Raw genomic sequence first — 17,218 nt, forward strand, 5'->3', positions numbered from 1 at the left:
CTGTCCTGCAGACAAGTAAGTGCATGAGCAATGTCTTTTCAATGAGTGAATGAAGACACTTAACATGAGTACACTTCTCTATTTCCCACCTTGGGGAAAACATTTCTTTTAAGGCAATAAAATTAAGTCAGAGCTATCTGTGCAAGCATCTAGATAATAACTACTGATAAAATAATAACAACTCAAAACAGCTTACAATAGAAAAGAATATAAATGCTTTTTATGAGAAAGAAACACTAATTCCAAATATTGATGTCATATTACTCTGTGTCCCTCAAGTTAAAGCACAGCTGTGAGAAAGGAAAAAGGGCAGGCAAAAGGAAGAAAGAGAGGAAGAACACCTGAAGGCAGCAAAGAGTAAAGATGCAAGTCCATCCATTGAGGTACATTATTTATTATCATGGTACTTTGATATATAATGTCATAAGATGTTTGATATATTATGTGATAGTTATATAAAAGTAGATCATATAAATTATCTTATATCTTATTATATTGCTAAATATAATAATTACCATACAGAAAAACATAATACATATTAGATATATAGATTATATATGATATATATTTTATATACGACATATTGACATGTGATGTATAATATATAAGGTCCCTTTTAAGTAGGTGTTCTTCAATCAGGCAGGGGTTATCTTACAGTGTTTTAGTTCTTTAAAGTGATCATTTTGGGAAGCCAAACATTGGAAATGAAGCTTTACCTTTTTAAACATTCCAGACTCTGTGGAGAAAGGACCAGACGCCTCCCTGGTGGTGTGAAAGAACTGGGACTCCCCACAGTGGAGTGTAACTTCCTGGGACTCCAGAGCCACCGGGCTTCCGTCCACCACCTCCAGAGCTCTGTGAACAGTGGAAACACAGTCATGTCAATAAACTATGAAGAATGCTGAAAGCTCAAGAAACCCAAAGGGATATTTCTCTCTGCACATTTCCAGTCAGCCCAAATAATGAATCACTCTTCAAAATCTATACAGCATTGTGGATAATTGGGTACTCTCGTAGTGTATTTATAAATAAATTTTGATGACTTCACCATGGCGCTAACTGAATTCTTTTAAACCCTATGCAGAAAACAACTTAGAGGTAGATAGGTAGACAGATAACCAGATGGATAGACAGATTTGGGCATGAAAGGAATCTAGTTTCATTTTTTTGGTTTCTTGGTTGCTCTACTGTCATTGCTCTTAAAGAAAGTCTTTCTGAGGGGAAACTCAAAAACAAAACAAATAAATGACAAAAAAAAATTTTTTTGTAAGTTTCCTGTCCATTGGAAATAAAGTGGGAACTGAATCCCAGTGGGGGGAGAATCTAGGCTATGGCAGGAAAAAAGAACTGTTCCCAGGAGGATAATATTTATCAGACTCAAAAGGAATGGAAACTAATGAAGACATAAAGGGAATCTACCATTGTCCCTTCCCCACAACACATATACATTTTCTTCACTAATAACCCTGATTGGGGGGGTGTGTGTGAAAAAAAAATAACCCTGATTTTGTTCAGCTATGCACCCTCCATAGCCTCAGAGGGAGCTGCTTCCAGCCCTGGTCGTCACTCGTGTCCGGTCCTCTCACCAGTAGCTGAGTTAGGCATGTGCCCATATAGATCTCTTGCTGATATTACCACATCAATTTATGTCTCCCTGAACCTCTAAAGTGTTTGTACTTTGCCCTACTTGTCTGGCACAATTCTGACCAATGAGACATGAGGGGCGTCTGCTGAAGGAATCGGGGAAAGGTCTTTCTCTTGAAGGTTTACAGGAAGAAATCGTTCCTCTTCCCTGCAAGCCAGTGTCATGCCTGCATGTGACGAACATGATAGCCTTCTTGGGATCCCTAGTGGCATTAGCTTAAGGAGACTAGATTGAGGAGAAAGCAAGGCAGAGATACGAGAGCAACTTAAGTCTTAGAATACATTGTCAAGCAGCTGAATGCACCAATCCCAGACCTGCCCTATCTTTAGAGTTTTGTGTTAGATAATAAATTCTTTAATCCATTTTGATTTGGGCTTTCTCTATTATCTGCACTGGAGCATTATAACCGATGCAAGGGTTGCGAGATTTCTTTAGCACAGGAATAAAGACACTGGAGCTGGATAAGGGCTTTGAAGAATGCCAGTGAAGTAGAAAGAGAACTAAAAATTCCAGACCTCAAAGTTTCACAGAAGAAATAGAAGTTTTTGTAGGAGTTCTACAATATGCCATGGATAAAAAGATAAATAGGGGAAAGTACTAATACTTTAGAGGGGCAGGGAGATATAAATCAATGTGATAATATTAGCAAGGGAAATATGTGTGGGTGTAATTTGGGGAACTCTATCACATACATCTTTGTTTTAAAAAACATTATTCTTTGCACTATATAAAATGTGAAGGTATATTAGCAGCAATATAATTCTTTTTGTTTTCTTTCCAGTTTTGTACAATAAAAATAATACTTGTACATTAGTAAAAATAATTCAATCAGTGAAGAAGGAATTGAAATAAAAAAGAATCTTTCTAGCCACACCACAATTTCATTCTGCATAAGTCACCACTCTAAATGGTTTTCTCTTGCAACATTTTATGCCATATATAAGCTCTTATAAAACTACATTTCTACTTTCTAAAAGAGTGCTAAAGCTTAACTTGGAGGCAAATCTCTTCTCAGGAATTTTAAGATGGTATATTTAAAGGGATAGAGAAACATAGACGGCTCAGGAGAATTTAGGTAACAAGTGAAAAGTACTTTAAAGTTAAGTAGGCATTACAGTCTTACCATGGATGTGTCTTTGCATCAAGACCTATTTTTACTAAATGTTCCAGTGACTCTAAACCACAGGTTTCACCTTGTCCTTCTGCTCACAAATACACCAAGAGGAGCCACTAGCAAGAGAAGAAGAGAATTCCTAAGGCTTTATTCCAACCACTGCTTATAAATTGTAAAAGTAAAACTTAAAAATTATAAAAGTAAACGAGAGATGTTACATAGTCTGCTACCCTTAATATTTTTCCTTTTTGGAAAAAAAAAGTATGTGCCCATTGAATGACTAAAGAGATTGGAGAGATAAAAGTGATTTCTATGTGCTTACTGCGATTTATATTGTTGGAGGTAGACACCCAAAAAGGAGCTATCTCTTCCTGTTAGATACTAATGTATTCTATGGTTCAGTGCTGGCTAGGGTACCCTTTTCTATGATATTTTGCTTGTGATACAATCCCTGCTTATAATGTAGGATCCTTTTGCCTGCAGGTAATAGAAAATCTAACTCACAGAAGCGTGATTAAAAAACCAAAATTTATTATCACATATAAAACAGGAGAGGTAAATTGAGGAGGTTTAATCAGTTTATTCAGTTGCTACTGAATTCAGTGGCTGCTACAGTTCTAGTTGACACATAAAGGTCTGATAATTCTAGAGGAAGAAAAGACTATCTCTTCCTGAATATCTTGCATGGAAGTGAGGAAATCTTCCCTAGAATCCACCTGGCAGATGTCTCTTCACATCTCATGCCTGTACCAAACCAATCCCTACATCTAACCCTTTGAGGCTGGGACCTGAAGGAACTGCTGTGCAGAGAATAAACACCTGAAAAACCTGGGGCTCAATTAGGGAAAAAGCAGTCAGGGAGAGGGTGGAAATGAATGATGTTCTATCACCTCCTTAACTTTGTCTTGAAACATTTCCCCTACACTTACTATTAATACACTGTTGGAAGTGGTGGAGTTGATAAATGTTTAAGATTGAATTTGAACTGTCAAAGTAGAAACTTTCACAGTTGTGGCCTCATAGTATGTTGGCCCCTGGGAGCCTCCTTGTCCTCCTGATTTAGGGGATAAATTAACTCAGCATGCTATCCAGGAGTCAATTCTATATGCTTGCGGTCATGATGGGAGGAATACATGACACCGGGCGTAGGTTTAGTTTATCAATGGCCAGAGGAGGAAAGGACTATGACAGGTAGTTCCAGGGAAGGTCCTGGCTTCACCATAATTCTCAAACAGGAAATGCTGAGTGTTTGTGGCGCACCCAATAACCTCTGCCTCCCTTTGAGGGGAAGAGAATGCCAAGGTGTTGCCTGACTTCCCTTTCCTCATGACCCAGATCCAGGCAGTGCTGCTGGGCGCCTGGCCACAGATGCCATATTTCAGTTTGCTCCAGCACTCGTTTTGCAGGTGAGGCAAGGCTACGGGATGTGTGGGCTGAGAGGGCTTCACCAGCAGAGCTTGGCTGCAGGGCAGCTTCTCACCCAACCCCGGATGCTCAGGCCATCCCATGAGCATTTTCTATTTCCTCTCTAGAGAGTCAGCCACAGACCTTCTGCTCATTGCAAACTTACTGGACAAGTTTGTCTCCTGAAACACACGCTTCACAATACAATACACAGAAAACATAGATTTTTTTTTTGTATAATTAAACTTTTCAGGTATTTAGACTGCTATGAAATGTTTTAACTTGTTGTAACCTATCTACTGGAATCCCTCTATAGCTTTATTAAAATTCCCACAGAGTCTCAAAAAAAAAAAAAAAAGAAAACATACATTTGGAACCATGCTGAAGGGTCTCCAGGCCCTAAGTGAACTTTGTAACAATAACTAGTGTTCATTCTTTCAGCATTTTTTTAGATCTTCCACTATATGTCATATATCAGAGCATGGTAAAATGAACAAACCCATTCCCTGCCCTCAAACATATGCAGGTCTATTAGACAGAGGGGCTCATTGACTGGGCAGCAATATTTTCAATTCTGAATAATGGTTACATACATAGATAAATCTCCCTAGCTTAAGAAACAACCATAATAAATGTTTGCAACAAGAAAAGCCAATTGGAAAGTTTGTTAATTTTTCTTTCCCAAAGGGTAAATTATAGTTTCACTCCTGATGAGTAGGCTATAGGTGGTCATAAGAAAGGCTAAGATTGGTTCCCTGATGAGAAATTTAAGCTTTGTAAATGGAAGCACACTTTCCTTTGGGAATAGTCACCACTGGTCACTTACTAAGGACAATAACCTCCTGGGTAAATAAAATAAAAGAAAAGAAAATTCCCAAATGCTGCCATGTTGGTCTGGAGTCTTAGTGGAGGATAACTTATTAATTTGCTAATTATAATCTCCCATACTTCCCTTATCTAGCACCGATATTATGCTGCCGGAGTGAGAGGGTTTCAGTGCTAAGTACTTACTGTATTTGATTTTACTCAGATTTATAAATAAACGGAGCGTTTGCCAGTTCATTCAATTATTCTTTATGTTTCCTTTTTATTTGGCTTACTTTTAAGAACCAGATTGCCCTTCTCCCTGGAGATTAAGTTGGTAGCAAAATTAATAATGGCACGATTGTTTTCCCTTTTCTAAGTTAAAAGAGCCATATAGCTATTCTTAGACAAATCCAACCTTTGTGAGGCCTGAACCTTATATAATTTGGGGGGCTCTCTTTAAGGAAAAAAAAAGCCAAAATGTCTTACTTTTTCAAAATTTAGAGTGCTAGGGCCTCTCTGAACGCCTTGGAAGTGGCCCTGAAGCTCAACTTCATTTGCTTCCTATAAATCCGCTTCAGGTTTTCCTAGTGCTGGTCTATCCCATCAAGCTGTCACTCAAGCATTTTAATATGTGCAGTACCATATAAACCAAGTTAAATAAATTTCTTTAGTAATTCTTGCTTTAGAGATAATGTACATGCAAAATAATAAAATGTGGCATAAAAGTGAAGGTTTAGTTTTATCTGTAGGGTATAAATTGATGCTGTACTGCCATCTATCGTCTATCCAGAGAATTATTGATGTGCTCTACTGAGCCTCAGAGTTGTGATTTGAAAGTTACCGAACGGTGCCTCCATCTGCACTGAATTATTTCCTCAAGAAAGCTTAACACACCAGATACTAGAACCACTCTTGTGAATTAAGGCACTGGTTGGAAGGCTGCATAAGTTTCCTGGCCACAAAGGAGGGAGAAAACTTAATTCACTAGCAAACAGCACTAAATAGTCTACATAGTATTTCCTTACTGCTAAATAAGGATAGAGAGTAATCTCTATCCTGCTAACATTAGACTCTGTATTAGATTACGGACACACACCATCAGATAATTCTAGCGCTGAAAAGGCCCTAGTGATTACCTGGTGTAGTCACTTTGTTGCAGATTTGAAGAGACATTGTCCCTGAAAAAACCACGTGACTGACAAAGCATTGAGCCTGCTGGTTACCCATGTGCATGGACCTGGAAGCCAGGTTTCTAAGCCTAGGTTTACAAAGAGACATCTAATGACAGTGGGAGGACAGAGCTATGTACATCTGTCCTATGTCTAGGAAAAAAACCCTGCAAACTCTGTTTCCCTTGGAAAACCAATGGTTTCAGATTTACAGAATGAGTTTTTCTTTCAGAAGCAATGTTGTCTTCAAATTTATATTTTTCTCAGTGGAATAAAGGATGAAATATAGCAATATATACACACAAATTTCAGTCATACCAGCCTGTCCATTGGCTGTGTGATCTTGAGCTAGTTAACTTCTCTAAGCCTCGGTTTCCTCATCTGCAAAATGGGGATAATAATCAAATTGTCATGAGAATTAAATTAGGTAAAACTCATAAAATGCTTAGCCTGGTACTGGCACATAGTAGTTACTCAATAAGTATTAGCTATTTTAATTATGCATATGAATGTCAGCTGATATTTCCTGAATAATAACTTGTAAAGGATCACGTGGATGGTATTTGGAGCTAGCATACTTAACAGGCTCAAATATGAAAAGATATAGAAATGAGAATGTCTGAATTGGAAGATATCTTAGAGATAATCTAATGACCCACCCACCTCATTCTGCAGATGAGTTCATTGAGGCCCAGAGATAGTCATTGTTCAAGGTCACATGGCTAATTACCAACAGTTAAGAGTAGAGAACCCACCCAACTCTTAGTTCAGAGGCTAAATTCAAATTGTCAGCACCTGAGTTTCATGATCACAAAATCCTCAGTTGGGTGAGGAAATGAATACAATTTTCTATGCTCATTCAAGTTTTAAAAATACAGAACACCCTCAAAGTTTTAGCTATACAAAGTATACTAACATCATTAATTCAAGTATTTGGTGTCAGCAAATGGTAATACAATGCAGAAACTCTGCCATCTAGTGGCTGCACAAGAACATCACTCCTCTTGGCCTTTTTGGTAGTGTCTTAGTAGTGTCTGTACAAAACCTGGTACAAAACCTATTTTCTGCCAAAATTTAAGTAGCGTTTTTGTAGAAAGTAACACTCCCTGGTCCAATTAGCCTCTACTCCCCGATTGCCTCTATCTACCCGGGCGACTTGATGTTTTAAATGGCAGCCTGAAAGCCGTGAGCCATCTCCCAATGTGCCGTGTGGCATAGAAATGTCCAAGCTCCCCTCATATCTGACCAGTGGAATGGAAATCATCTCTCCAACAAAGGCTGGGGACCTTTGTCCTGATACTTCCATCCTGTGAAATCTAGGCTTTGGGTGCTACAGAGTCTGGGAAAGTTAACTAAGCTACCTCAGGATCAACAAACCAATAATATGTTAATTTTGGTCATTTGAGATCGCTCCGCATGATTAACAGAACCCCGCTGGGCTCAACAAGGCTCAACAAGGTTTATTAGCATTGGTCCCAGAGAAAGGAATGATCTCATTCCGGGCAAGAGCAAAGAGAAGCAGAGGCCAAGGACCAAGCAACCATGGGATCCCTGCCCACATCCCCACAAGAACTGAGGAACTGAGGTCTGTGCCTTAAGGAAGGGCTCAGGTTTATCAAGAGTCTTGTGTTTCATGCATGCTTGCACAGGTTCTCATTTAGAGGAGTTGAAGATTGTGGCATTTTTTTTTAAAGCTTCTCTTTACAACATTCAATTTGGGCAAGTTTAGTTTTCAGTTCTTAAAATACAAGAGAAGGTTTTTTTGTTGCCGAAATTTTCCTTTTAAGGGGACTCAAATTCCTATAATCTAATGGCAGAGAAGAGAAAATGTAGCTTTTCTTTTGATGGCAATATACTTTTGATGGCAATATACTTTCCCCAGGGAAAGACTAGTGACCTTACTAAGCTCATAAATAACAAATTAATAATGCAAGAGAGAGTATTTTCAATTGCCATCCTTTGTAACACAAAACAAAGCTACCGAGGGTAGTACCATGGAGCAGGCAAGGAGGAAGGAATCTTTCAGAATATAGTTATAAGTACAAGGGTAGAGAGATGGCCCCCAAATCACCAGGGGCAACTCTAAGGACTTATCCCTGAGCCCCTTTTCTCTAATCAACCTACCTCTGATCTCTAGTCAAGAGGTCCTTTGTCATCACACTTGAACTTGCTTTGAGGGACACTACAAAATGCAGCCACATAGAACTCTTTGTTGGACATAAAGCAGGGAAGCTGAGAAGAGTGTTAGCTACTATCTTACTCAATATCTTCTCTATGGGGACTGGCAGGAGAATTTTCTCTCCTTAAGTGCCAAGAAAAGCTTTTTCTTTCTCATTTGCTTTTTAGACAATGTGGACCCTGTATCAGATTGTGAATCAATTTTAGTAATTATATGGAACTTTATGAGTGTATGTTTCTGTAACGTAATTGTTTCTCTGGCCTTTTCACACTATTATTCCTTTAGTTTTCTGATCTTCTCCTATTTGCACTGTTAAATGGATGTAAACTACTTTAAATCTTTTAGAGGAGGAAGTGACAGGTGGCGGTTATAAATACAGGAAACATGCTGCTTCCCCTCAGGAGTATGACATCTACCTACCCTTGTGCACTCTAACCACCACTACCCTAGTTCTAAACTTCATTATGTCTTCAATTTAGTGAGTTGCCAGTTATTCTTTGCTATTGAGTTTTTTTACTCCATTCTAACTCTACAAATAGGTAGATCTTCCTGGTGTACTCTCTTGTTTGAAAACCATGAGATGATTCGGCACTGTCTACAGAATAAAGTCCTAACTTCACAGTCTAGCATGCGAGTGCTTCTGTCATGTCATCTGGACCTGCTCTACATTTTCAAGCATAACTCCCTTGCACACCCTATGTTTAAGGCTGTTTTGCTATGTTTTACCTTCATTGTAATCACTGACGGCTCTTTCTCTCATCTTGCAGAGTAAGCTTCTTTAGAAGCTCCTGTTTAAGTTTCTCTTTGTTTCTGCCAGGGATATAACACCACCTGCCACATCACAGATGTTCAGTGAGAGTTCGCTGGGTGAGTGAATACAAAGCCCCTTCTGCAAAGCTGGTCTGATTCATGGCTATAGCAGCTGCTTGTAGAGCCTGTTTATGATTGTTTCAAATAATGTCAATATAAAGTTTGGTTCGAAAGTGCCTCCTCCTAACCATGGTAGTTTCACGCAAGGCTGATCTGTCTGTTATTATCTTCCAGAAGTCTGTGGTGATGTCACACACTTTGAAGTTGACTTTATAGCATCTTTACTATGCATCATATGCCTATTCTGTTTACCTTTGCCCCACCTTAGCTCACTAGTCCAAAACAGCTCATGCCAGCAACACTGAGTAAGAGTCTCTGAAACTCTGGGGTCCCTACAAAACCTGGCACTGATCTCTTCTGCCTTAGTTAGTCCTTCCAGGCACTCAAAGAATTATCTTCATCAATCCTGAGCTTTGATAACACTTGCATCACTGCAAACATTATTACTTCGTGGCATTTCTAGTAACAACAGTGTGTCAAGAGAAATTGTGTAACTTTTTCTTATATTAAAATATTTTAGCATTTACATAGCAATGCATAACATTTATACAGTAATATTTCCTGAATTCACCAATACCTACTTTTCTTTCTTTTTTTTTTTTTTTTAGGGTGTGTTCTGGACTAAATATCTACTTTTCTTACAGATCAAATACTCTCAACTTTGTCACAGCTATAATTCAGAGGTTTAAAGGCTCTACTCAATACACTCTTTCACGTGGTGGTCTATAAATCTTTGTAAACCTGAAAATGAGAATTTAGTCTTTAAACATTACTTGCAAGACCTCTAAAACATTCCTACACATAAGAGGACACTTATAGTACATGCCTTTTGATAATATAAAACTAAAGAAATTATTTTCAAGTATGAGAGGGGTTTCTTTAGTTTTTCAAAATAATTCTTATGGAGGTTAGTTTTTTACATTAATTTTCATAATGTCAGGTTCATCATGTTCCACTTACTCAATTTCCAAATACTTGCTAGTTGTTCGATGATTAATGTAAAATGATCAGTAATTAATACACAATTACCTGAATCACAACTTTGACTTCTCCCTTCCACCTGCTCCAGGTGGGTAAACTCCACAAGGGCCCAGAGTTGCTTAAGGACCTCCTAGATACATCCTTTTGTAGTGATAGAATTGTCATCAAATACTTAATGAATGAATTCAATTAGTGTCTTTGACTGGTATTATGTTACAAAAGAAAACTCTAATTAAAAATAATTTCTATCCAGTCAGATATGGTCCACAGGGGGGAAAAAAGAGAAAAGAATCATTTATAATTAAAACTCATTGTGTATTAGGAACTCACCAGGGATACAGATTTGCTAACTATAGACAATGGAAAGGCTATGAAGCTGAATCTGAGATGGACTGACATTTATCATCTCAGCTCTCATGAACAGAAATTCTCTAAGGTGCAGAGGCAAGAAGTTATCACAGTGTCCCTACTGTCCATCTAGCTTAATAAAGTTGTCCTTACAAATGCTGGTAACAAGTTCCAAATTTCAGTTTCAAATCCCCTACCTGAGGGCTGTTCCAATACCTCTTTAAACTCATTCTGCACTCCCTCCACCTCAGACTTTCAGTAGTGGTTAGGGAGATCTCTTTGCCCTTCCCCTATTTATAACTTGTTTCATTATTTATGTCCTCACTTGGGCTTCCTATTAATGCTTTCTTGTCTCCTCTTTGCAATCTTTAGCTATCAAATTCCATCAAATCTAATTTCAAAATATGCTTCCTCCAAGACTTCCCTGACTGGAATGAACCCTGTGTTTCCTTACCCCTTAGCTATCCACTTTATACTAAAGGAAATCTCAACTTACAAAATAGTTGTGTTCCAAAACTTTTTCTTGAAGGTAACTGATTTATTACCCTATAAATACAATATCATAAATGGTGGTTTGATTCCCAGATAAGCCCCTAAAAGTCAATTTCGTGTAGCTGGAATATTATACCATAGGAGAGGGGGAAAAAGGAAAAAAGAAAAGAGAATGTCATTATGAATCATAGAATTGTTTCAATATTTGTTTTAAAAAGGAACAAGAAAACAATAAAATAGCCTGAGAAATAGTGTTTATTTTTCTCAAGTGCAGATTATTCTTTTTTTTAGAAAAGGGATTATTGAGAAAAAATGGATTCAACCAGAGAGAGATGATGGTTGAATGATTTTTCAGAGATTATAATATTTGTCATTACCAGATGTTGATGGTTATTATTTCTAATTTCACATGAAAACTCGTGGTTTTCCCTTTTCTTCATACAGGTGCATTTAGCCTTTACAGCCATTGACTAAGTGATGGTGATTCCTCGTGGAATGAAAAGAGAAACAAAGGACAGAAAGAAAACAAGAAAGAGGAAGGGAAGTGAGGGAAAAGGAGAGATGCTCCCCGGCCAAGACTAGAAAGAAAGAGGAAGAGAGGATAATATTCCAAGTAAGGTGAGGATGAGCTTGGGAGGAAGGAAAATTCCACACGTTGGAACAAGGCAGCAGAGGAGGAGGAGCAGAGGCAGGAGGCAGCGCCTTGAGTCCGCAGCCACGATTTCCCCAGGCGGAGCGCCCAGGTTAGCAGGCTCCGCACAGGCTCCAGGCTCGGTGCACACAGCTCTTTGCATAGAGAAGCTGAAGGACATGCCAAACGCAGGTGAGAACAGTAATCGGCTTTCATCTTGGAGGTTGAACATTAGAAATACCATTTTCGTAGGTCAAAACTAGTCAAATATAGCAGCTTCATATGCTTCAATTTAGTATCATTTGGTAAGTGTTCATATTAGGTTTTCTGTGGACATATATCAATTTCTTAATTCAATTATAGGTTTTATGGAAGCTAAGAATCATGTCATCTTCTATCCCTAGAACCTGTGCTCAGTGGGTATAAAATATATGTGTTGTTTTTTTTTTTTTTTTTTGGTCAGGCATGATACAAAACAAGTTTTTTCTTGTGCCGCTGGCTGCGGCTTCCAGCACCGAGAGTTGAGTCACTAAACCACAAAGCATTCTGTCCCAAGAAAATATTTATTTTGTTTAACAGAATTTTAAATTAGGGAGTGTTATCTCAACAGGTAGAATGAGGACTTGTGAGTCAACAATCTCTGTACACAGGAGACTTTTATTTCTGCAGTGGAGATGAAGAAGGTAGGAACTTTCACCAGGTGTGACTGTGAAAACAGGGCACAATCTAACAGAACAGCTGTGTTCATTTTCTTCACTTAAAAAAATCTTCATATTGCTTTTGTAACAAAAATTTGTAAATATTGACAATAATTCCAAAGGAAACAAACTTGTTTTTTATAAACTGGATAATGGTAGGAAATATGAAAATGCTTCTAAAAATGAGCAGTTCATAAAATCAAAAAGGAGATAAATTTCATTAAAATTTTTCATTTCACATACTATTTAAAATGGAAGAAAAAAGGCTATTGGTATTGACAATCGCTTTTTACTAAAAAGAATCAAAATCATTTTTTATTAGTAAAATTAATTTCCCAATCTGTCATCCTTTTCCCCTTTACAAAAAGAAAATCTTAGGGTTCCCTCATTTAGGAAATACTCAAAATGAAGTATTTTTCTCTTGTTACCAAATTTAACGGTCACAACTTATGTCACCAGATTTCAAATATGAGAAAATCATGCAATTGCAATTATTATTAATATATATTTTTGAAAACAGAAAGGATTTGACTTTACGTGAATCATTCCAATGGATTATTCATTTTAGCCTTTCACTTTTCTATCGAATACTTTATCTGTTTTATTAACAGAAAAGGGACATATTAATCAACCTAAGGAAACACCTGTAAAAACTTAGATTTCCCACTTAAAAATGTAAGCAGGTTATCAAGAAAGCAAAACACATGCAGATTTGCCATTGATGCGGTTATAGGATGAGCTACACACAGGCACCGGGAAGGCCACATGATGACAGAACAGAGATTGGGGTGATGCGGCCGCAAGCCAACAAGAACACCACGGATTGCTGCCAACCACCAGATAGCAGGAAGAGTCAAGCAAGGATTCTTCCCTGGAGCCTTCAGAAGGAGCATGGTCCTGCTGACACCTTGATTTTGGACTTAAAAAATTTCTGCTATTTTAAGGCACTGAGTTTGTGGTCATTTGTTATGGCAGCCCTTGGAAATGAACATACCGTGCTACTCCACGGAGGTGAATGTGCATTTTAAAAGAATGACTTTGCAAGAGTGCAGTGTTCACAAAGAGATGAAATAACCAGTATTTCGGGCATCTAATAACTCAGAGGAGGAGAAGTTGTTGGGGAAGTGGGCCTTCTCAGTACCTTTTAAATGAAACTTGGCATGTGCCAGCCAGCCCCCTCCCTGGAGGTATAGGCCGGCTCTGTCTGCGTGAAGCATTCTACTGAGCCCTAGCTCCTAAGTAGTTGGGCGCATGTGCCCCCATGCCTGGCTCAAGATATAATTTTAAAACTAATAATATTCAATGCTTTTACATACTGCTGGGGGATATGTTCATTGGTGCAGCTTTTTAGTAAGCAGTTTATTCATACTTATCAAGAAATGTAAAAACGCTATTATACCTATACGCTACAATTCTACTTCTAGGAAATGATTCTAAGGAAATAATTAAAAGAGTATTTAAAGATTTACTTACAATAATGCTTATGGTAGTGTTATTTATGATAACAAAATTTGCAAGCAACTCAACCCATGCAGATAACGCTTAAGTAAATTATTACACATCCATATTATGGAATACCGTTTATCTTTTAAGTCATAGCAGTAAAACTTGTGCTATGATGGTAAGTAGAAAAGTAGGATAAGAAATTGTGTATCAACTATGTTATTAATACACATCCAAGAATATACTGAAAGAAAATACACTAAAATCTGAACAGTGGTCATCTCTGGCTAATTGGATCATGGATGATTTATATTCTCCTCTGTATTTTCCAAAATTGACATGCATTCTTTTACAATAAGAAAAACGTTTAATAAAAAAGTTTTAAAACTCCTAATAGGCTCCTCAGGGAAGTTTAAATAAAGACTTTGAGCAGCAGTAATAGAAGGTAAAACCTTGATGATGGAACAGACCTTTTTACAGAACCTAATAAAATATTAATGCACAGATTTTGCCTGCCAGTTGCAATTTCTTTTTCCCAATTCTCAGGCCTATATTTTCTGATCTAGATCTTGGAATACCCCAGGTTATTGTCAATTATCTCATCAGAGTCACAAATTTTTTCTTGGATGGTTTCCAAGACACCATTTGTTTTTAAAATTTGCAAGGAAAACAATATTTGCAGGGATCTTCAACTCTGGCACATCATCTGTTTTTGTAAACAGGGTTTTATTGGAACAATCTTGCAGTGATTGCAGTACAGATGTGTCTCTGGCTGCTTTTGTGCTACAATGGCAGAGCTGAGCAGTTATAACAGAGATTGCGTGGTGGACTGTGCCTAAAATATTTACAACCTGACCCTTTAAAGAAAAAATTTGCTGATCCTCATTTTAGATCATTAACTCCTATAAACTTGCTTGGCACCATGTCTCTTTTTTGTACTTAACTTCATTGAAGAAGAGCAAGTATTCCTGAAACTCTAATAAATATGATCAGATAATTAGAATACAACGCAAGCTCAAGTTTATCCAAACCTGGATAAATTAAAAGATAGGAAAAATTTGTCCACGGTCTTAGACACGGGTAAAAATCTGAATAATTATTAAATTTATTTAATTTTCTTGACTACTGTTGTAGCCATCCTCCAAGATGTCCCATATTAATCCTCACCAGCTGATATTTATACCCTTGTATAACCCCCTCTCACATAGAAGTGATGATATCACACGGCTGAGACTAGGTAGTAACAGTGTCCCTCCACCCCCCTTCTCTCTCCCACTCATATAATTTGCTCTGGGGGAAGCCAGCTTCCATGTCATCCTGTGGAAAGGCCCACATGGCAAAGAACTGGGGTCTCCAGCAAATATCCAGCGAGGAACTGAGGCCTCCTGGTAACAGCCACATGAGTGAACTTGGAAATGGATCTTCCAGCCCCAGTCAAACCTTCAGATGACTATAGTCCTGGTTGACAGCTTGATGGCAACCTAAAAGAAAACCTGAACTGCAACCATCCAGCTCAGCTGCTCCTGAATTCTTGACCTGCTCAAACTGACAGATGATAAATGTCTGTTGTTTTAAGCCACTACATTTTAGGGTAATTTGTTATACAGCAATAGATAACTAATAACCTTACCTTTGCCACCACTGGAACTTATATGTCTTGGTTTCTAGCTGTTAAAAGCAATCTGCATAAGAACTGTCAGACACAAGCCTTCCTTGAAATGGACTGTAGATTAGACCTAGCCCACATTCAAAGCCCACAAGTATCATGAGCTTCAAGAAACTCAGAGACTTTCCTCTACACTATAAACACTCCAGATATGTATCAGCCATTAAAGCATGTCTAAATTACTCCATTCTATTGCTATAATGATACTAGTCAAAGATTTAAATGACTGGGGTAATATATAGGCACTGGAAACAGCACAATGTTCACCCCAGGAGGACTGAAAAACCTTCCAGAACATATCAACAACCGAACTCCCAAAGCAGCAGTGGAACCAGGGCTCAAACTTCTCAGACCAGTTTAGGCTTCCAGATAGCTTTCGTTCTTTCTGACCAGACATTTTGACCAGAAGAAGTGAACAGTAGGAACACTGTCTTACATTTGTGTAGCTTTATAATTTGAAATGCAGTGCTTTCATGAATATTATTTCTTTATCCTCACAGCAACTCTGACTTGTAGTTTTGAATTAAGAGCCATCTTATTTTTTTATAAAAATAGAAAGAATATTAGCATAAAATAGAAAATAGCATATAATTTATCTGTGAAGTTCTAAGATGTTTTGCAGAGCATACCTAAAGCCTAGGAGTTTAATGGAGGGGCCTCCCAGGCTGAATTGGGGATCAGGACCTGGGGATAAGCCAGTGGGCTTGTTACTGGGATTCCACCAGAGAACTCCATTTTTTCCACCTGTTCAGCATAGCCCAGGGGACACTCACCAGAATAACTCCTAAGAGTATTGCACCCTTAACTCTCAATTGTTCAAGACCTCCTAATGATTTTCCTTAGAACATGCTTAACTCCCTGGACAGTATGTGCTGGGTATCCTTCCTCCTTGCACCCCAACAGCTTGTAATACAATGAATTCACATAGAGACCACTCTATAAATGTCTGAGCAGGGGGAAAGAAGGGAAAAGAGGAAGAGAATAAAGGATGGGTTTGAACTACAACATGGTTTTCTTCAAGCTACAAAGCCTATTATATTACAAAGTATTTCAAACAAAGTTTCATCATTTCTCTCCATGGAGCTCCTTCTATTTAGAACTTCTGGAGTAAGCAAAGCCATGCAGAAAACATTAATGAAAGTATAAAGTAGGGTGGAAAAACTCTTCTTTAAATTAATGGTGATTCATCTCCCAAGGAATCTAGGTTATGAGGTACAATTAAGAGACTATGGTTATTTGAATATTTCACTCTCAAAGAGCTTCAAAAGACAAGAGGCATTCAGAAGACAGCAATGATATTGCCATCCTAGAATTAATATTCTGGTCATTAAAAACATAATCAGCACGTAGAGCAATGTTTCCTATAACACAGGGCCCCACCCACAAGCACTTATAATCTAACTGATGCCTAAACAAACAATGTAAAGAAACCCCTCCATGTCCACAGAGCCTTGTGGGTGGCAAATTCATCATGTCATTTGCACCTGCTGATGAAACTTGATTCTGTGAAGCCAGAGAGGACTCACACCAGCTCTCGGTCTTGACAGAATTCCCAGGGAGCCAGCCAGCCCTCTGTAGGGGGATGGGGCCCACAGGGTACAGAAACATCCAAAAGAGCCCCTTTCAGGTTTCTGCAGGACAAGTCTCATGACAAACTATTTAAAGCACTCAACAACAGAAATACGGCACGCTACAAAACAGTGTGGCCATTTCTGTATATATCTTCCCCACTCATGGTATAATCTGCCCACCTAAACGTAGAACAATTAAG

The 17,218-nt window shown here is 38.2% G+C and overlaps 1 protein-coding gene across 1 annotated transcript in view; it reads right to left on the reverse strand.

Moving 5' to 3' along the window:
- CRYBG1 (crystallin beta-gamma domain containing 1) overlaps positions 1 to 17,218 on the reverse strand; it is a 188,576-nt gene that overhangs the window by 113,455 nt on the left and 57,903 nt on the right. Inside the window, exon 2 of the mRNA XM_012753155.3 lies at positions 717 to 855. Coding sequence (XP_012608609.1) covers positions 717 to 855 — 139 coding nt within the window. The remainder of the gene's footprint in view (positions 1 to 716; positions 856 to 17,218) is intronic.

This window comes from Microcebus murinus, chromosome 5 (assembly GCF_040939455.1).
Source record: "Microcebus murinus isolate Inina chromosome 5, M.murinus_Inina_mat1.0, whole genome shotgun sequence".
Classification (NCBI taxonomy): Eukaryota; Metazoa; Chordata; class Mammalia; order Primates; family Cheirogaleidae; genus Microcebus; species Microcebus murinus.